The sequence below is a fragment of the Danio aesculapii genome, chromosome 10 (assembly GCF_903798145.1).
Source record: "Danio aesculapii chromosome 10, fDanAes4.1, whole genome shotgun sequence".
Classification (NCBI taxonomy): Eukaryota; Metazoa; Chordata; class Actinopteri; order Cypriniformes; family Danionidae; genus Danio; species Danio aesculapii.
Genome location: NC_079444.1, coordinates 33,314,411 through 33,336,528, shown reverse-complemented (window position 1 = coordinate 33,336,528; position 22,118 = coordinate 33,314,411). Strand labels below are relative to the sequence as shown.

Here is a 22,118-nt window from a genome sequence, read left to right as displayed (position 1 = left end):
AGAGATAAAGCGGTCATGTTTTTATGCTTCTTAAACACAGAAACAAACCTGTAAATGCTGTGTAATTTACTCACTTCAGCGTCTCTCCCGACATCGCCAGGTTGTAGCTCTTCTCAGGATCTGGGAGGCTCTGGAAGTCCACTAGACAGGGATGCAGCTTCTTGTTGTCATCACGAAACTGCAAGAGTGGGGACAAAACTGACATTCATTCATTTTCCTTTGGTTTAGTCCCTTATTTATCAGGAGTCGCCACAGCAGAATGAACCGCCAACTATTCTAGTGTATGTTTTATGCAGCAGATGCCATTCCAGCCGCAACCCAGTATTGGGAAACACCCATACACCCTCACATTCACACACTACGGCCAATTCAGTTCATCTAATATATTTACAGCGCATTTCTTTGGACTGTGGGGGAAACTGGAGCACCCGGAGGAAACCCACACATGGGGAGGCAAATGCCAACTGGCCGAGCGGGGATTTGAACCAGTGACTTTCTTGCTGTGAGGCGGCAGGGCTAACCACTCAGCCAGTGTAAACACAATGAAACTGTCTTCACTGTGCACTTAATTAAAGGTTGCCTGATATACCATTAAATGCACAGCTTTGTTTGATGTGTGATGTCATTTCAGGTGTAATTTCATAGTTCAACTATAAAGACAGGGTGGGACATATTGTATAGCCCCTCACATTTTTTTACAAATAGCCAATAGCATTTTATTTATATCACAGTTCAGTCAGTCTTTGAGGTAAAGTGGATCTGCAAGGTGAGTGTACCAAGGTTTTTGGTGTTGCTCCTGTAGTGTCTGGATGATTTAATGACATTATTGTCGTTCGGGACACAAAAACTTACTTACATATTCGGATATTCCTATACTTACAAAAACAGCTATTAGCAATGAGAAGTAACATAAAAGACAACAGCCTACGGCAGAGAGTTCGAAGAGGACAAGGACGATGTACTGAAGTGGGTCAATTTTCTGCTGACCATAAAGGTAGAAATGGCCCAGATGACATTTCTGACCAACTATTACAATCGAAAACTGGAAGAAGACTGGGAGCGTTATCTTCAGAAAAAGGTTTAGGGGTTAGGATAGGGGTTTTTCACCTTTATTATGACAGGACAGTAGAGAATTCAGACAGCAAAGCCTTGGGAGCAAAGAGAGGGGAAGGGTCGGCATAGGACGTCAAGCCGGAATCGAACTCGGGTCACCGTGAGCACATTGGTGCTATATGTCAGTGCGCAGTCCCACTAGGCTACTGGCACTGCCAGAAAAAGATATTCTTTGCCAACTAGGAGCTATGATCTTGGAGGACAAGACTGCCTAGTAGATGCTGATGCAATAGAAGAAATGCTTTGCTACGTTTTTATTCAAATGTATCATCATAGAGAGAGAACAAAAAGGGATTTCTATGTATTAACTTATATCCTTAAGTATATCAAACTTTAGATATCATGAAGTATATCAAACACTTATTCTTCTTTTTCACTGGATTTATTTTATTAATAAAAGTGTGTTTTATTAATTTTCTTCACTGGAGTGGACATTGGCTTCATCTGCAGAACCCATCAAGATACCTTGTGTGGTAAGGTATGAATCTAATTTATTCCTTAAACAACATCACAAAAGATGGTCCTAACAAAACTCTAGCTAAGAAATACAACCAAGAGAGGATTCTGGTTTCTTTATTTAATTAGGGTATTAAATAAAGGCATCCAGCACACTCCCCGGATTGTTGCGACCAATAAAGATGCAGAAGTTCAGATCAACACTTTTCTAATATATGTTTAGAAGAAGCCACAGTTTGATCATTGAGTGACATGTGGATGAGTGACTGATTTCAACCATGTCTTGTAGGTGGCGGGACACTTCAGATACTAGAGAGCATTTGATTGGTCAGAATATCTGATGAAAAGTTTAATTGAATCGTAAGATCATGAACATTGTTGATTCCTATTGGCAGAATTGAGTTTATATCTTCTAAATGTTTTGGAGTGCATTGTAGCATATAGATAAAATTAAGATGAATTGATGCCAACATCCAAGAAACCTTTTAATTTGAATTTTAAGAGTACTTTAAAGGGATATTTCACCCAAAAATGAAAATGATGTCATAATTTACTCTACCTTTATGAGTTTCTATTTTCTTTTGAACACAAAAGAAGATATTTTGAAAAATGTTGGAAACCTGTAACAATTGACATTCGTAGTATTTGTTTTTCCCTCTATGGAAGTCAATGGTTAAAGGTTTTCAACTTTCTTCAAAATATCTTCTTTTGTGCTGAACAGGAAAGAAAAACTCATGGTGTGTAAATAGCGAGTAAATTTTCATTTTTGTGTGAACGATGGCTTTAATATGATTTATATAGTTTTATATATATTAATACTTTGTGTCATTTTTTTCAGACTCATTTCTCCATATGTGTGAACTATCCCTTTAATATGATTCTTAAAGCTATATATTACTGTATATTAATAATTTATGTTATTTAAAAAAAACTCACTAGTCCATATGTCCAACCCTGTTCGATTCGAGTGACAGCCCACAGCTCATGGCTATTTTCAGCCAGTTTCTCTCTGATACGCTCTAGATGCGGAGGAAGCACAATCTGTAGAAGTAATAGAGATGGCAAAATCAATACAGTAGATGACACATTTATACAGCCATCTAATTAAATGAAATCAAACCTGCACAGTGTCCACCGGACATGGAGTGAAGGCGGTGTGGGAGAGAGACTGTGTCGGTCCCAGCAGGTTCCGGACACCATCGTTGTCATGCTTGTACTCTTTAATGGGTTCAATCCGCAGCTTGTCTTTGGGAAGAACTGCTTCATAGCACGGGGCATAACCTGGAGGAGGGAGGAATTTGAAGTCTCCGTGTCGTCCGCCAAGGAGAAAACGCACTCTGTAATGACAAAAAGAAAATGTAATAAAATTTTGAAATTTTTTCTTATTAAAACTGTTGAAATAAATAGTGGTTGAAGAATATTGATTTATTGGTCAAAGGTCAAAAATAAAAGGTGTCATGTTTTCAGACGTTTAATCTTTATTTTAAACAACAAAATACCAAAGTTTTCATTTTAAAAGAATTAAAAAAAATTAATATTGGAATCAATAAATTAAATATTTTAGATTTTCAATCACAACAAATAAAAACATTTAATATTTTCTTATCATTTGCAGGCTAAAAAAGTACTAAATTTGGAAGAAAAGTTATCAGAACTAAAATTTTACTTAACAGCACAGGAAAACCCGCATAACAACTGTAGAAATGAGGTGAACTCTTTTCAAATTAACATTTAATTAATAAACAAACTAGAAATTAATATGAAAATATGGCAGGATGGTGGCTCAGTGGTTAGCACTGTCGCCTCACAGCAAGAAGGTCACTGGTTCGAGCCCCAGCTGGGCCAGTAGGCATTTTTGTGTTGAGTTTGCATGTTCTCCCCGAGTTGGCGTGGGTTTTCTCTGGGTGCTCTGATTTCCCCCACAGTCCAAAGACGTGTGCTTGAATGTGCTTGAATAAGCTAAATAGATCGTAGTGTATGTGTATTGGTTTTTCCCAGTACTGGGTTGCGGCTGGAAGGGCATCTGCTGTGTAAAACATATTCTAGATAAGTTGACAATTCATTCTGTGTGTGACCCCTGATGAATAACGGAAAATTAATGAATTTCGTAAACCGAACATGTACGGTATATGAAAACAAAAGCTAATATAAGATTTCTTGAGACTCAAACTCTCAGACAGAACTTATTTCTCCAAGGTTTGTAAATTTAGCTGTGAATTAGACACTGTTTAAAAGATAAACGCGCATTTGCTGAATTTGCTTACACTGATTCCTAGCAACACTAATATTTTTTCTTCTGTCTGATCATTTATTCAAAATATCAACAACCAAACTCAAAGATCTTACTTTATCCCCGCTGAGAAGCTGACCACGGGGAAGAAAAGACCATCCAGATTGAAGTTCTCGAACATGCCTTGAACGGGATGTCCATTAATCCGAAAGGAGATGCTGGGAACGCTCAGATCCAAACAGCAGCTCACCACATCCTCAGCCGAGAGAATGTGTTGGCTGGGTGATGTCACCTGACGTGGTACACGACCTGACAATAGAAAATAATGCTATATTTCACACTGACCTTTAAAAAATAATAATTTGATTAAGTTCTGCCATTTACAGGAGTGATCAGTTGTATCATTCACAAATTATTGGTATTAAACTTTTATCAATTGTATTTCATTCCATCTTATTAAAAGGAAACATTTATTTTACCATTCGATTTTAGAATATAGAATGTATAATTATGTGTGCTGGTATGAACATGTATGAGTTATTTTGCATGTATAATTGTATTTTTTTTATGTGACACTTCCTAAAAATAATTCCATCAATAATGTTGTTTCTGAAAAGACTTAAAAGTCTTTTCAAGTACAAAGACTGTAAAAATCTCACTTGGTATCCCGAAAATAATAGTAGTGTAGTTTTTTTTTTGGTTTGTTTTTGTATTGCAGCTTCTAGGTTTACATACAGATGTATTTTAGATAGGGTTATCCACATTGGGTACACAAAACAACCAGACATAGGAATCCAGAAATTGTAAGAATTTTATAAATAAATAAATAAATGAATTCGAAACTTACGTTAAGGATTTAAAGACATAAGAACAATCAAAACAATACACTCATAATTGTTATTATAAATTTGTTGCTTTTCCATTGCAATGCAATTGTGTATTTACTATTTTTTAACCCATATTGTGTACACTGGATATTGCTGCTATTTGAACATGTTTTGTGTACTTTATAATTACCATTTGACTTGACCATGATTAATTTTCTAGTTACTTTTATGTTTGTGTGGTAATCTTGTGTCGGCTATTGCTGTGAATCAAACTGCCCCTCGGGAACAATAAAGAAATTCCAATCCAATCCACTTCTTTTTTTGTAGCATAGTTTTCACATAAAAACACAACCGTGGCATTATGTAAATAATAATCCATTTAATGGGTTAAAATGTTTTAAATTAATGCATTTTTGTTAATTATCATCAGGACTGATGGAGGGGAAGAAATCTATCTCAGTGAATTATTTTTATAATATGATACTTTTATGATCAGATTTTGATAGACATTTTGTCCTCTATGGGCCAATATGAAACTTTTTCAAGGATTAATTCTCACCAGTCCACAGATTTAACCCATCGAAACCATAAGAGTGCAGATCATCTCCAACTCCATTGCCTCCCCATCCTTCGCCACCTCCGGGATACGGGCTGTAGCCCTCAGTCAAAGCCCAGCCAACACGAAGGTGAAATGGATGAGCGGTCAGGAAAGACTCCACATGGTCTACGATCAACTCATAGTACCACTTCTTATACTGAGTCGAGCCTTCACATGTGCCCAGAAAAATGTTGGGTCTCATACTGAAAAACACCAAACATGAGCTTCAAACTCTCTGTTATGCAGGGATGCAAAATTATTTTTAGGGGATTTGAACTTTACTCAGGTAAAGTACAATTAAAACTGATTACTTTCACTCAAGTGCAATAAAGAAGAAGAAACAATTAAGAAGAAACTGTCATTTTTATTACTCCTTGCAATTCTACATAATTGACAGGAATTGTATTTGACTTTTACTTAGATCTTCATACAATAAAACAAATATTAACAAATATTAATTTTCCATAGCCCAATATCTGTTAGTTGTCTGTTTAATATATTGGCAGAATGCAGAATATTAAGAGCAAATAAAATCCAGTAATTAGAAGTTGGTTTACAGCTATTTTAGTGACAAAAGTATATTTAATTGTTTTGTCTTTTATGTTTTTCTGAAACAAAATCTTCCAAAAAAAAGTGTTTAAATGAACATTAAATGTTAAATTAAATGTAAAGCATAATTATGATCTTTTTATGAGTGTATAAATGCTATTATAAAGTATATAGTAACTATTATATATATATATGATGTTTTTGACCTTTGTCATTGCATTTGTTTTTGTTTTTCACCCTTAACCAGATTTGTATAACAAACTACTTTATGACATTGATTTTACGTTGCATTAGAGGATATTTTAATGTGATAGAAATAAAAAAAAAATCATCTCACTTAAGTTTTATACTTAATAGGATATTTAACTAAAATTAAATTTTGGATTTTTTTTTTCACTCAAAATCTTTCACTTGAGTATCATTTTTAAGTACTTTTTACACCCCTGCTTTTATCAAAAATATAACTTTTAGTTATACTAAGCCAGACCTGGTCACATAATTGATGATGTTGGTCTGAAGTAGAAGATCCCGTCCAGGAAGCAGGTTTTCAGTGATCAGATTCTGATTGGACCTCACGGCAACACCATTACACACACATAAAGAGCAGAGGACATCTAAAACCTACACAACAGAGCATGTGGTCAGTTAAAATTGAAGACACGCTCTAGAAAGACTTCAGCCTAAATGATGAAAGGATATCAACCTTGTGATTGCGTCCGTGTTTGTCCAAAAGTGCAATGATTGATTTGATGTGGTTTTCCTGGATGATGTTAAGCACCTCAGGGCTTTCAATTAGGATACAATAAAGCACCTCCAGAATACCTGGCATATAAAACAAAGACATATACATTACCATTAAAAGTTTAGGGTCAAGAATTTCCTTTTAAAAGAATAAATATATTTTTATTCAGCAAGGATTAATTAACACTTAAACTACCAGAATTCTTTAACAGTTAGAATTTAATTCATTCTGGCTCTTTTTTATTAAATTGTACCAAAGTATCATTTTTGTCACATTTATGTGAAACTTATATTAAAAATGAAGCACTGAATATCTATTATCATATTTGATATTTTTCTAATATACATTCACCGGCCACTTTTATTAGGTACAACTGCTTGTTAACGCAAATTTCTAACCACATGGCAGCAACTCAGTGCAATTAGGCATGTAGACATGGTCAAGACGATCTGCTGCAGTTCAAACCGAGCATCAGAAAGTGGAAGAAAGGTGATTTAAGTGATTTTGAACGTGGCATGGTTGTTGGTTCCAGACGGGCTGGTCTGAGTATTTCAGTATTTCTTCATTTCTGCTGTGAAATTCGGTTTTCAGAATTTAGAATTTGGCGTCAACAACATAAAAGCATGGGTCCATCCTGCTTTGAAACAATGGTTCAGGCTGGTGCTGGTGGTGTAATGGTGTAGGGCAGGGGTCACCAATCGCGCTCCTGGAGGTCCGGTGCCTCAACACACCTGCCTGGGTGTTTCAAATATACCTAGTAAGACCTTGATTAGCTTGTTCAGGTGTGTTTGATTAGGGTTGGAGCTAAAATCTGCAGGACACCGGACCTCCAGGAACAAGTTTGGTGATCCCTGGTGTGGGGGATATTTTCTTGCCACACTTTGAGCCCGTTAGTACCAATTAAGGATTGTGTCAACGCCATAGCCTACCAGAGTATTGTTGCTGACCATGTCCATCCCTTTATGACCACAGTGTACTCATCTTCTGATGGCTACTTCCAGCAGAATAACGTGCCATGTCATAAAGTATAAATCATCTCAGACTGGTTTCTTGAACATAACAATCAGTTCACTGTACCAATCCAATAGAGCACCTTTGGGATGTAGTGGAATTGGAGATTCATATCATGGATGTGCAGCCAACATATCTGCAGCAACTGCATGAAGCTATCATGTCAATATGGACCAAAATCTCTGAGGAATATTTCCAGTACCTTGTTGAATCTATGCCACCAAGGATTAAGGCAGTTCTGAAGGCAAAAGTGGGTACAACCCGGTACTACTGTAGTAAGGTGTACCTAATAAAGTGGCCGGTGAATGTAAAATTGTGTAAGAGCTAAAAAAAAAATAAATAAAAAAAATTGTTTTATTTTTCCACAATGAAAATGTTGTTAATGACCGTCTAAATGAAGTCTGCATTTTAATTATTTAATAATAATAATTATTCATTTTTTCCATGCCATTTGTGTCAAAAATGTGTTGTATGTATCAGTGAGCAAATATAAACTATGCATACACTTTATGCAAAACAATTACCATTAAAAGTGCAGAACTGTAAAAGCTGTACTATTCATTTTACCAGTTATTTGGTTCTTTAAATAAATATACATAATTTATTTTAATTCAAAAATTAAACGTCCTAGCTGTTTTTTTTTTTTTATGACAAATCTTCTAAAATCAATCTCAATCTCTCTTGGAGTCTTCTTACCCGAGGATGCCTCCAGACGATCCAATTTGCTGACCAACCAGTCAAGATTATCACAGAACAAAGCACAGTTTGCCCTGTTTCCTCTGATCAGAGATGCTGAAGGTGAAAAAGAAAACATTTTACAAGTGAATTACATTTACCTAACAACAGTACATCATTTTAAATTACATCATACAATCATGAGTAAACAGAGACAAACCGAGCAGCTCATAAAATAAGTTGACGATCTCTTTCCACGACTCAGCTGCGTCCTCTCCAGCAAATTCAGAGAAGTGTGCCGAAGTGTTGTAGACATTCAACCGATCAACACAGTCCAACACGAGAGTGATCATGCCCTGTGCGACAAAGCAGAAGCTGGTTTTGTGTTTGTGCATTTAAATTTATTAATTTTTTGCTACATGCACTGAATGAAAATATTGGAATTTTTGCTTTGTATCCGAATACATTTTTGAGATTGTCTAACCTCCTCTTGGAAGAGATTCTGGCGGTTTCTTAAGGAGCGCAGTTTGGTCTGTTTTTCCTCATGTTCGAGCTCCTCTTCTGGAGGCCGGAAATAGAAGATGAGATCCTGTAAAGACAGAACTATGGCGTCTAGAGGCAGAGAAGGGGACGGTCCTGGAGATTTACTCTTCCCACTCAGAGAGTCCAAACCCCTACAACAACAAGCAAATGTTTTTAACCATACCATACACTCATACAACATTTTTAGCTAAACCAGTGAAGGGCTGAATAGTTGGTCGGTCAGTTAACATTTTGAGCAACGGTTTAACAATTAACGTTTCCTAGTGAGATTACAACAATGATAATTTTTTTCACCTTATTTTTAAGCTTATCTAAGACTGTATTAAACATATTAGTATGTATTATTTATGTGGAACTCTTATTTTGAAAATGGGAGAGGCAGTGAGACCAAAATGAAGTGTTCATAGCTCGACAGAAAGCAAAATGTAGAATATATGAATTCTACATTTATTCAGCTCTACTCCGAACTGTTTAACTTCAGCTTTTGTTAGTTTAATGCGTATATTGTGACATTTGTTGAATATGTTTGTTATGAGACAACAAACACATGTACACTGACTGGCCACATTATTAGGTACACCTGTTCAACTGCTCGTTAATGCAAATTTCTAATCAGCCAATCACATGGCGGCAACACAATGCATTTAAGCATGTAGACATGGTCAAGACAATCTGCTGCAGTTCAAACAGAGCGTCAAAACGAGGAAGAAAGGTGATTTAAGTGACTTTGAACGTGCCATGGCTGTTGGTGCCAGACCGGCTTGTCTGAGTATTTCAGAATCTGCAGATCTACTGGGATTTTTAAGCACAATTATCTCTAGGGTTTACAGAGAATGGTCCAAAAAAGAGAAAATATCCAGTGTGTGGCAATTCTGTGTGCGCAAATGCCTTGTTGATGCCAGAGGTCAGAGGAGAATGGACAGACTGGTTCAAGCTGATAGAAATGCAACAGTAACTCAAATAACCACTCGTTACAACCGAGGTATGAGGAAGAGCATCTCTGAACACACAACACGTCCAACCATGAGGCGGATGGGCTACAGCAGCAGAAGACCACACCGGGTGCCACTCCTGTCAGCTAAGAACAGGAAACTGAGGCTACAATTCGTACAGGCTCACCAAAATGGACAATAGAAGATTGGAAAAACGTTGTCAATCAGGACCAAAATCTCTGGGAAATATTTCCAGTGCCTTGTTGAATCTATGCCACAAAGGATTAAGGCAGTTCTGAAGGCAAAAGGCGTGCCAACCCGGTACTAGTAAGGTGTACCTAATAAAGTGGACGCTGAGTGTAGACTACTGAGTATACAGTAAGTGTTTAATAGATGTTTATGCATCGTGTCATATCACTCAGCTCAAACTGTAATTTGTCTGTAGTGAAAGAAAGCCAATACACTTTATAAAACTCACCTGTTTTTGCAGAAATTTATATTAATTCCTACCTGATTTTTCCACATACATTAAACATTAAAATACATTAAAAATACATCTCTTTCTGTCCATTTTGTCAAGTAAAATGCTAATTTAACATCAAAGTAGAGCTAGCTGTTTATTTTAGTGGTAATTCATGTGGTTATAAATGAGCATCTAAAACTATTTGTGGAATTTGTTTTTCCTTACTTAAGCCACACACCTACCATACAATACAATTTAACATATAAAATCAATGCACTCTATATTAAAAAAAGTATGCAATGTATGAAAACATTGTTAAAGGGAACAATCATCCAAAATGAAAATTCTATGATCCTATACTCCACCTCTAGGTGTATTATTTTGTGTAATATGACTTTGGACAAAAAAAAAAGAAAACATACTTAATGAACTGAGTGAAAAGTCCTGCCGTGTTGTAGATCATTCTGGCAGCCTGCGATTCAGCTGTCTGGGACCGAGCCACAGTCAAAGCATCATCCATGTGACCCTCCTGATGCAGGATAGCCTGAGGAAAAAAAAACACATTCACATAGACAAAGTCTGCGACCTGTGATATTTTATGTTAGAATTTACACCAGTAAGTAATGATTTTACTTTTTAACTAGTGCTTTAAGCACTTGATAGATGTTTTTGACCTTTGCCTAGAAATTGCAAGAAGTTTTTTTGAAAAACTTAGAGTCTTAATAAGGTGTCTGGTATTTCACGCAATCCCCCAAAAAAATCATACTGGCCACAAACTTTAGTGTTCATTAGGCTAGTACTCTCACCTTCCTCTTCAGTGGTCCCAGCCGAGCAGACTTGGCATCCACCGAGGCGTATGTGAGCCACAGGCTTGTGGAGACATGCTGCACAAAGCACATGGACTCGCCATACTTGATCTCTGGGATCCCCATTCCCTCCACATCACGTTTCTGAGCTACTTCTGTCTTCTCCTGCTCAGTCACATGACATTAGTTTGGAAAGATTCTCTTAAAACAGCAACATCCCAAAGACAGCAAGTTAGAACAGACCTTTGATGCACGAAAGCAGAAAGCTGATTGCTTCGTATTGGCTTTTTCCGCATCCACTATCAAGAGTCCTTTTTCTTCGTCCAGACACAGATACCTGCCTGTTGTGATGTGGCGCACCCTGAAAGACTGACCCCACTTCATGTGGCTACCACTCCATCTGTGTACAAGGAGATTAAACATCAGCTTCGTAGGGCACAAGACTGGAGGTGAGATGGACCATGCACCAGTCAATTTTGAGATTTTGGGCTTCTGGTTATTCAGTATAATGGAAATAAAACATTTAATATGAATTATTTCTTTTATAGCACTTAATTAATTTGTGTCTGTAGGTTTCCATTATATTACATCTTTTTTTTTTCTCTCCTTCGCTGAGCCATAAATATCACTTCAGCAGTACTTACATAAACTAAACTTCACAGTTTTATTCATATCTGTATTTTGAATGTTTTTACAGAGGGATATTCCAATAGATATATTGTCTTATGATTATATAGGGCTTTTTTTATGGCTGATTGTGATATGTTCTGAATTATTAAGTGATAAAATACAATTCTCAAAATCCAAGTAGTAATAACTTCATCCAATGTTCAGATTTGTATGTTAAAAATGTATGACATTTAGTCAGCTTGAATTAAATACTGCTTCATTTGCAAGTAACATGCATTTTAGAGAACTTGATGCACACAAAAAATATCTGCAATTTCTATTGTAAACAACTGGGGAAGTATGGTGATAAACATAAGTTATTTTGTACCCTATTCACCTGCAAAGCTTTGACTTTTTTTAAATTCTTTATTTTTATTGAAAAAACATAAAGTACCGCCTAAATCCTTACAAGAACGAGATGGACCATAAATCAAAGTTCTTTTGGAAGTACCCTATAACAGTGATTTTAGCTTACTAACAAAAGGAACTCAAAACCCTTCCTTCCACCCATCTGACATTGATCAAAATGTTTGTGGAAGGTTCATAAAAAAATCTAATAAAAGGCATATTATATATGAATAACATTTACAATCATAATATGATATGGAACTGGCTGGGACAAAAATTAAAAATTGAAGCAAGATGTAAATGCATAATGAAACCAAAAGAGACATTATAAAATAATTATAAGTTTATATAATTTATAATTTATCATACAATAAAGTCTTGTAAAAGTCTACATCAGTTCAGTCTATCTGCAAAAATAGTATGAATAGTTCCCAAATCTTGTTAAAAATAGACAATTTTAGAATCTCAGTTCTTCTAAGTGTAACATATTTCCAAATACTCTAGCACACATTTCAAAGGTGGAGACAGCATCAAATTTCCACATTTGTAAAATGAGTTTTTTTATTTTGCAATACATATACAAAATAGAACTTTTGACTATATAAAGAGAACAAACCCAATGCGAAGAGGCTCCAATCTCCAGAGAGATCTGGCATGGCTGCACACGGCTCCACCTTCATAGTGAGCATTTCTATATAAAAAAAACACAGACACACACACACACACACACACACACACACACACACACACACACAGACACACACACACACACACACACACACACACACACACACACACACACACACACGCACGCTCACACGCACACGCACGCACACACACAAGCACGGACGCACGAACGAACACACGCACGCACGCACGCACACACACACACACACAATGCAAACACAGTAAAGATTGTTTGTGGTGTAGATTAACTGTTTAATTAAAGTAGCATATGGCTTTAAACTGTAGCTCACCGTCTCTGGTCGTCTCCTTGCTCAGCACCAGGAATTGTTAAACACTCATCCATGTGCCCGTGGAAAAGACGAAGAACATGCCCTCCAGTCAGAAACCCTTAATAATGCAAAACATTTGCTGTAAAGACGCTGAAAAAATTTAAACGGGCAATTTTAATGATGCATATTAATATTGTGTGCTTAATATATTTTAACATTACATGTGTAAATAAGGAAAGGCGGACAAAAATATTAGTATTTTATTATTTTTCAGCTGTAATGTAACCTTTTAAATTTTATATTATGTAATATTTGTTATTTGATTCTATTTAGCAAATTATTCATTAAATACTCTATGTATATAACAGGCATATACAAGTATATTCAAAGACAACAAAAACATTCAAGCAAAAAATCTAAAAATGGACTACATGATTACATGGTACTTATAGAGAAGACACCCACTAAATGCAATTCAGTGTAACAATAGCAAATATATTATCAAAAAAAGAAAAAGTTAAATATATATATACGTATATTCTGGCATATTTAGAAGAGCAGTCATTTGATGGCATTTTAACAGACTGTTTTAAAGTATTACAGTGCAATGCCAAAACACTAATGTGTAACTGTGATTTTAAAACTTTATACACTATTGTTCAAATCACTATTTTTTCCCCTGCCAAATTCTACTGTCCTGGAGTCTTGTTTATAAAATTTGCATAGAAACCTACCTAAAAGTAAATGCACACCTAAATTAAATCTTAATTATTTATTAATAATTATGGCTCATATGATGAATTATATGCCAGTATAAGTTAAATATGCTTACTTAAGAGTTTACCTACAGTCGTGCACATTCTCCTATCAAGTTTGTTTTTATAGATCATAACTTTTGAGTGGGATGTGGCATACGTACACCCACCCCCCCTTTTTTTGTGCATATGCCACTTTTATAAATAAGACCCATGATGATTTGGAAATGATTTTGTCCCAGCAACCAAAAAAACTGTGTTTTCAGCTTACCCTCTGCCAGCTCACAGCCTGAACAGACTGGGTTCATGTTCCAAAGGGTCTGCATAAAAGAAGCATCCACCATCAGGTCTCCGCTGGCATAAGAGAGGTGCTGTTGACAGGACAGATGTTTCAGGCAAATATGCAACATTATTCGATCCAAAACAGACTGTGTTGATTATTTACACAAGCCTTACCAGATATCTCTCAGAGGACACGCTGACCAGAATAATGTCATCGCCCACCCTGACCTTCTCACCCTCTGACCTCTGCTTGGATGCAGGATGAATGGTCCACCAACAGGCCTCACCTAGAAGATAACGGACACCTTTCATTTAGATTTCTCTTTACGAGCACACTTTATGTTTGTATTGGTGATCGAATGGAAATCAGACACCTGTGGAGTCCTCCTGCAGGCCCACATCAAAGGCCAGTTTGTCTGTGAGGGATCTTGATGTGGTCAAGCAACTAAGGTACTGCATCATGTGAAGAAATCAAGTGAAAATCAACATAAATATTGTTTATTTTGCAGTTTAGCTTAAACCAGTGGTTCTCAATTCCAGTCCTCTGGGCCCACCCACCCTGCATTTTCCTTACTTAACACGCCTGATTCAGATCATCAACTCGCTAACTGTTCCTTGTGTGTCAAATAAGATCCTTTTGATCCTTGTGTGTCAAATAAGAGAGACATACAAAATGTACAGGAAAGGAAGGCCAGATGACCGGAATTGAGAAGCACTGGCTTAAAGGAACATTCAACTTTTTTTTAGAAAAAGTTGATTTTACAAGTCACAGAGAGTTACACCGTTGAGTTTTACAATTAAGGGAGAACTTTTAGCTTAGCTTAGCATAAATCATTGAATCAGATTAGACTATTAGCATCTCACTCAATAGACTCAATGTCACTACAGAAGAGTCAAGCTTTAAATACGAAAATTATGAAAGCTCTTTTTTTGAGTGAGATGCTAACAGTCTAATTCAATTCAATGATTTATGCTAAGCTAAGCTAAAAGTGCTCCATTCAGACCCGGAGATCGGCTGAATAAATTAAAAAATGGTAAAACGTAACTGTTTACCTCTATGGGTCTTATTTCCTTTCTTTTTTAAGTGGATTGTTCCATTAAAGGGGCTGTATGTACAATTAGGAAATCATTGATAAAAGTGACAACGGTGGCCATTAAGTGAACTGCAACCAATACAGTACAATACAATAAAGAATACAGAAGACACACACTGTAAAAAATGCAATAGTCCACACAATTGATTTGTGTTGGTACAACATGAAAGAATTAAGTTAACTTATTAGTTTTTACAAATTTAAGTAAATTAAACATAAAACAATTTAGTTGTCCCAAAAAAACACAAGAATTGTGCTGTTTCGGCTCATTTTAAATAAGAAGTTTGAACAAACAGCAAGCTTTTTTAAGTGTAGGCCTGTGAGATTATAGGTCAAATGAATCTTTTTCTGTGCATGACCCATTTGTGTTGCATTACAGAATACCTCTTACTACGTTATATAAAACATTTGATTAGAATTTGTGTGATGTTTCACAAAAGAGAGGTCTTGGGATTGTTGCGAGTTAATGTAAACATTAAAATCCTGTTTAAAATGCTTCTTATATAAATCTGTCTACAAGCTTTTAGACAGTCAAGGACAGAGATGCCCAAACTAGGGTCCCAAAGTTGCCCCATGGTAATCTTTGATTGGCCAGCCATCCCTGAGAAAAGAGGGAAAATGATGGCAAGGTAGAGATTGTAATTTCAAATTTAAATGTAATCTTTTTTTTGTTTGTTTATTGTTAAATTACAAAAAAAAAAACCCTAACTGAAATTAAATGTTTTAATTTAAATGCTGTAATTTAGTTTAAAAAGTGAATACTGTCAGCCTACGAATAGAGGACAATGCAGACTTTGGTGAGCAAATCAAGGCAAAGGCAGATTCTGCTTGACTAGTGTATTCTCCATTGCACTTAATTGCACTGTGTTTTAAATGTGATTGTTTATGTTTTATTGCAATAAGTTATAAGTTACACTGCCTTCGATAATACAATTTAAAGTAATGTTTTATATTTATTTTGAAATGTTATGAAATAAAATTGTTTGGTACATTTATCTTCGGCCCATGGCACTCAATGATATTTGGTTTTTGGCCCTTCATATGAAAAAGTTTGGGCACTGGTCTAGGACAGTGTTTCTCAACCACGTTCCAGGAGGAGCACCAACACTGCATGTTTCGGATGTCTCCTTTGTCTGTCACACCCACTACAGGTTTTTCAGTCTCTTCTAATGAGCTGCTGATCTGAATCAGGTGTGTTTGGTTAAAGAATATGAAAATGCCAGTGGTCCTCCAGGAATGTGGTTGAGAAACACTGGTCTAGGACATCATAAAAGTTTTTTTTATTCATTATAAGATTTTTATACACTGGCAACTAAAAAAGCTATTAAACTATTTCATTATTACAATCTATAACATACAGCCTCTTTAAAAAAAACTCCTCAGAGATTTGACCCACCATGCCAGAGTGAGTGTGTCTGAGTAGGATAGCGTGGCCATACAACAATGTGCGGTGGCCTCCTCCTTGTGAAGACTAGAAAGAAGGTAGAAAAACACAATTAAGATATGCAGACTATCTATATTATTATCTGCCATTATATTTCAAACTCCAACAAGACACATATGGTGTCCGAAATAACATGAAAATAAGGTACATTTTTAAACATATTTTGTGACCCTTAAAAACAAGTATGCCCAAAATTGCAGGAATAAAATTAAGATACAATTATGTAACCTATACCATAACTGCGATTGTCCAATTCTATCTAACCACAAATTTTAATATTTTTACCAAGAGATGCACAATATATTGACTGCCACTAGCCTTATTTTTAATGTTATTGACCCAGTAAGAAAATAATATTCTCACAAATTGTTTGTTCAGAAAAATGTATATCAAGATTTGTATTTATGTAACAGATTTGTATTTATATTTATATTTCACCTGCATATATTGGTTATCGGCTTCAAAATGTAAAATGTTATGGGATATCATATCAGCCAAACATTCCACATCAGTGGTTGTATCCATAATGTTCATGCAACTAAAGCAACAAAACTGGATTGAAAAGAGGCTGTAATGTGAGGTAGAAACAGTAATAGTAATGAGCAAAACTCATTAGATTAATTGCAAGACAGAAACAGAAACATACCCATTTATCCAAATCGACTGCCTAAAACAACAGAGAAAACAAGGGAAGGAGAAGAAGAAAAGTGTCATGGTGGGGTTGAAAACAATGTGAAAAGTTTTTGGCTCATAAACATACATTTTTTCAGATAACAATTGATAGGTAACCGAAACATTTTTATTAGTTAATTAATATCAACTAATATAAAAAATCTATATTGTAGTATTTTTTGGGCCATGTTGCCCAGCACCATGTGTTCTTTGAAGGGATGGTTTACCCAAAAAGGAATATTCTGTCATTATTTACATCATATCCTCCTCCAGTGGATCTAAACTTTTATGATTTTATGACAAAGGAAGATATCTTGAAGAATGTTGAAGAAAACTGCTATTAGCTTCCAAAGTAACTTTTCCCTACTATGGAAATCAATGGCTGATTTATTTATTTTTTTCCCAAAATTCTTCAGTATATCTTATTTGGTGTTTAGTATAAAAGTTTAGAAGGACTTGAGTGTGAGTTAAATGGTGAATGCATTTTTGTGTGAACTTTGAGCCCATTCCTAATATATGTGCTCTGTACAAACCTCATTAAGCTCAGTTGTGTTAGCTAGCATCTCCTGCAGGGCCCGCACAGATAAAGACTGCTCCAGGATAAAGCAGCATATCGCCAGATCAGGAGGAACATTCTAGAATGACAAATGTGTGCAGAAAACTGGTCATCCGTACAATATCCTACATACAGTAATTTATGATTTCAGAAGGCCGTTGCATACCTGGGCATTGGATGTAGTTTCTAAAAAACACAGACGATTCCCAAATCCCTCACAGGACAGACAGAGTTTAATCTGCTCCTTCAGGATAGTAGCTGTACACTGCAGGACCACCTGGTCATCCTACAAAGAAAATGGATGTAAGGTTTTTAAAGAAGCATTAAAGGGATTGTTCACCCAAAAATTGTAATTATGTTGGCATTTACTGGTACTTAATTTCAAAACTGTATGATCTTTTTTTGTAAAATATATATATATATATTTTTTTTTTTACAGTGAATTTTAATTTTACAAATACTGTATATATATATATATATATATATATATATATATATATATATATATATATATATATATATATATATATATATATATATATATTACAGTGAATGAGGATGGAATTTTTCTTCACTGTTTTTTGACATATTTTATCACAAAGGTTATTATAATATGTAAGTAGACTTGTATAATATGCTTTCTATTCCTACAAATTCATTTAGACTCAAAAATGGGCCATCTAGAGCAGTGGCTACCAAGTGGGTTGCTTGATGATGAAAAAAGCCATCCGCCTTTACATTTTTTTCCCATTGAATTGCGACCCCTGAGATGATTATGTTATAATAAAGACACAGCAATACCGTCAAATGCAGCAGATTGATTTTATGGCGCCATGTTAAACTTTCTGACACTTTTGCAGAACTTAACATACATTAAAAATAAAGGCCACTGCTGAATATGGAGGAAGGTCTCGAGTCACTGGCATTGTTATTTAGGGTGGGCTAAAAAGTTTGGGAACCCCTGATCTAGAGGGTGAAAAAACATTGACTTTGTTTTTGATTTTTGTTGAACTATGCAATTAACATCTGACTCAAAAGCTGGCCAAAATCAATTCTTTAATTATTTTATTCAATGAATATTGGCGATATGAAGATAAGGAGAGCACTGGGAGTGAATTAGGAACTGTTGAAATCCAATTCAGCACAGTAATGAATAATAACGGAAGTCATCATTCTTTCATTCATTCCTTCGGCTTAGTCCCTTATTTATCTGGGGTCACCACAGCGAAATTAACCACCAACTATTTCAGCATATGTTACACACAGTGGATGCCCTTCCAGCTGCAACCCAGTACTGGGAAACACCCATACATTCACACACACACACATACACTTTGGCCAATTTTTGTTTACCCAATTCACCTTTAGCGCATGCCTTTGGACTGTGGGGGAACTAGAGCACCGGACACAATCGAACAAGGGGAGAACATACAAACTTCACACAGAGAAGCCAATTGGCCCAGCCGGGACTCAAACCTGCGACCTTCTTGCTGTGAGGCATGTTCATAGCACACATCACTGCTACATAGAGCGGTAATTGTAACTTTGATCAGAGCAGCAAGAACCTAATCCTGAATGTGGCTCAGGTTACAGTCACAACACATGTGCGGAGGCTTAGATGTGGCCTGTCTGTAAAGACAGACTGATTTATATTTTGAAGCCATATAAGAAACTCAGAATTATTTAGTAAGTTAAATGAAATATACAATTTATAAGTGCTACTCAGTTTAACTCTCTAACTCTATCTCCATACACAAGCTGACCACAGAAAAGACTTAAAGCTCCCATTAAGTGCTTTGAAATGTGCCTTTTATATTTGATGTGGAGGAGAGGGTGTGACACTTAGTAGCTCCTCCCCTTTCTAAAAAAACAGCCAATAGCGTTTTTATTTATTTATTTTTTTTATCACAGCTCTGCCAGTGAGAGCGGTTGAGCTCAAGTGCATCAAATGAGAAGCAAATGAGAAGGGTCTTGAAGGGGCGGGGCATGTCAGATACTAGCGAGCATTTGATTGGTCAAGATTTGATAAGAAACTGAAGTATGAAGTGACGTCAAATAAATCCTTGATCCATTAAGGCGGAAGTAACGAACTGCAAACTTTGGATGTTTATATCTTTTGAATGTAAATTCTGTCACGGATTTGGAGCCCACTAGGTTATAAATATCCTTATGGCTAACATCTAAAAAACTTTCTGGTAAATTCACAGGATCTTTAAGAACAAATACCCTCATAATTGATCCACTGATTCAGTTCAACAAATTCAATTCAATTCATGTTTATTTCTATAGCGCTTTTACAATGTAGATTGTGCCAAAGTAGCTTCACATAGAAGATCATCATAAATTGAAACAGTGCTGAAGTTCAGTTTAGTTCAGTTCACAACAAATATGATGTGTTGTATGAATATGTAATGTTAAATGTAACATGAGCATATTTTTTGGGACAAATTTGGACAGGTCATGTCCTTGACAGGCCTGTGTAATGGTGTATTATATATGTAAGTGTGTCATCTGCTGAGATATTCCAGGGCTGGAATGTTACCCATCAGGCCGTGCAAAACCCTGTTCACACAGTGACACATTCTGCAAGCAACCTGAGACCCGGAGCTTCAGTCATGACAATATAGTCATTGTGAGACTGCAATGATAACATCTGACTTTAATAAGCATGAGTTTATCAATTATATGGACGAGACAAGCAGTATCAAATAAATAAGAGAAGCAAGTATATTTCATTTGTATCCCACTGAAGTTGTTTTTTGGAAATACATTATTGTTTTGTAAATGGGGCAGTCATTTTTTAATAATGAGAATAAGAAACTTCTTTCAAAAACATAAAAATTAAACCCCTATTATTATTATTATTATTATTATTATTATTATTATTATTATTATTATTATTATTATTATTATTATTATTATTATTATAAACCCCTAACATTATAGATTTTAATAGAATATTTTTGTCTATAATGGGACATTTTAGATATTACAAAGTGCTGTGTATATATCTATTTTTTCAAGAAGGTCAAAAAGGTTATATAGATGATACAGTTGCTTTTTGGAAACACCAGTAAATAATCTACATTGACTGATTTCCTGTTCTCATAATAAATAAATAATTCTTGAAAAAAATTATTAAAAACTTAAATATATATATATATATATATATATATATATATATATATATATATATATATATATATATATGTATATGTATGTGTATATATGTATATATATATATGTATATATATATATATATATATATATATATATATATATATATATATATATATATATATATATATATACACACACATACATATACATATATATACATATACATATATATATATATATATATATATATATATATATATATATATATATATATATATATATATATATATATATATATATATATATATAAGTTTTAATAATTTTTTTCAAGAATTATTTATTTATTATGAGAACAGGAAATCAGTCAATGTAGATTATTTACTGGTGTTTCCAACAAGTAACTGTATCATCTATATAACCTTTTTGACCTTCTTGAAACCATTAAAATGCTTCTTTTAATAACTGTTTGCTCAAAGTTTGTTTGGATGCACCAAATTGTTGTTGTTTTTTGGGGGGAAGGAGGGGGTGGTATTTATGATTGCAAAAGTTCTAAAGAGTTTTAGATCAAGTTCAGCATGTCATCAGTCACTTTTGGATAATCAGTGACACAATTACAGTATTGCAAGCCTTAAATAATTTTTCAATCAGCTTTCCCCTCTACTCGCCTCCCCAGCCTCCTCCTCATTCTCTATCCCTCTATTTCAGGGTATAACACCTGCTGCTACATGCACTTTTACCAGAGCAAGAAAGCAGCATGTCACACACTAAACAGTGCTCACTTCAAACTATACCACATTAACCAATTAAACTAAAGATCAATGCAAGAGTCACTAGATAGAAGTAACGTCACAATCAAGAGTTTATTCTAATACAGTCATTCGGTGCACGCCTTCTGTTGCCTGATTAACATTAAAGAAGCACGGATCCAATATACTAACACTCATTCAAAATTCTCACAATTGTTAACATTAATTGTCGGCGCCAGTGGTGTAGTGGTTAGTGCTCATGGCGACCTGAGTTCGATTCCGCCTCGCGGTCCTATGCCGATTCTTCCCCTCTCTCTGCTCCCCATGCTTTCCTGTGAACACTCTCTACTGTCCTATCTAATAAAGGTGAAAAAATAATTATTAAAAAAATTGTTAACATTAATTTAAGACATAACAAATACTATATAAAGTTTTTTTACATAACTTTGAGTATTCAATAAGATGCAAAAGAGAATGATGCTATTTTGCTGTATTTGCTATTGCATGACTTCTATGGTTCGCTTTAGAGGT

The 22,118-nt window shown here is 35.1% G+C and overlaps 1 protein-coding gene across 1 annotated transcript in view; it reads right to left on the bottom strand.

Annotated features, from left to right (window-relative positions):
- Positions 1 to 22,118, bottom strand: part of LOC130235992 (ryanodine receptor 1-like) — a 113,935-nt gene that overhangs the window by 89,768 nt on the left and 2,049 nt on the right. Inside the window, 22 exon segments of the mRNA XM_056466523.1 lie at positions 75 to 178; positions 2,506 to 2,610; positions 2,690 to 2,906; positions 3,916 to 4,108; positions 5,186 to 5,427; positions 6,261 to 6,394; positions 6,477 to 6,595; positions 8,223 to 8,318; positions 8,422 to 8,557; positions 8,686 to 8,875; positions 10,562 to 10,683; positions 10,946 to 11,110; positions 11,189 to 11,345; positions 12,579 to 12,653; positions 12,940 to 13,036; positions 13,945 to 14,044; positions 14,130 to 14,242; positions 14,330 to 14,408; positions 16,446 to 16,520; positions 17,140 to 17,160; positions 17,699 to 17,800; positions 17,888 to 18,007. Of these exon segments, the coding sequence (XP_056322498.1) occupies positions 75 to 178; positions 2,506 to 2,610; positions 2,690 to 2,906; positions 3,916 to 4,108; positions 5,186 to 5,427; positions 6,261 to 6,394; positions 6,477 to 6,595; positions 8,223 to 8,318; positions 8,422 to 8,557; positions 8,686 to 8,875; positions 10,562 to 10,683; positions 10,946 to 11,110; positions 11,189 to 11,345; positions 12,579 to 12,653; positions 12,940 to 13,036; positions 13,945 to 14,044; positions 14,130 to 14,242; positions 14,330 to 14,408; positions 16,446 to 16,520; positions 17,140 to 17,160; positions 17,699 to 17,800; positions 17,888 to 18,007 (2,762 nt within the window).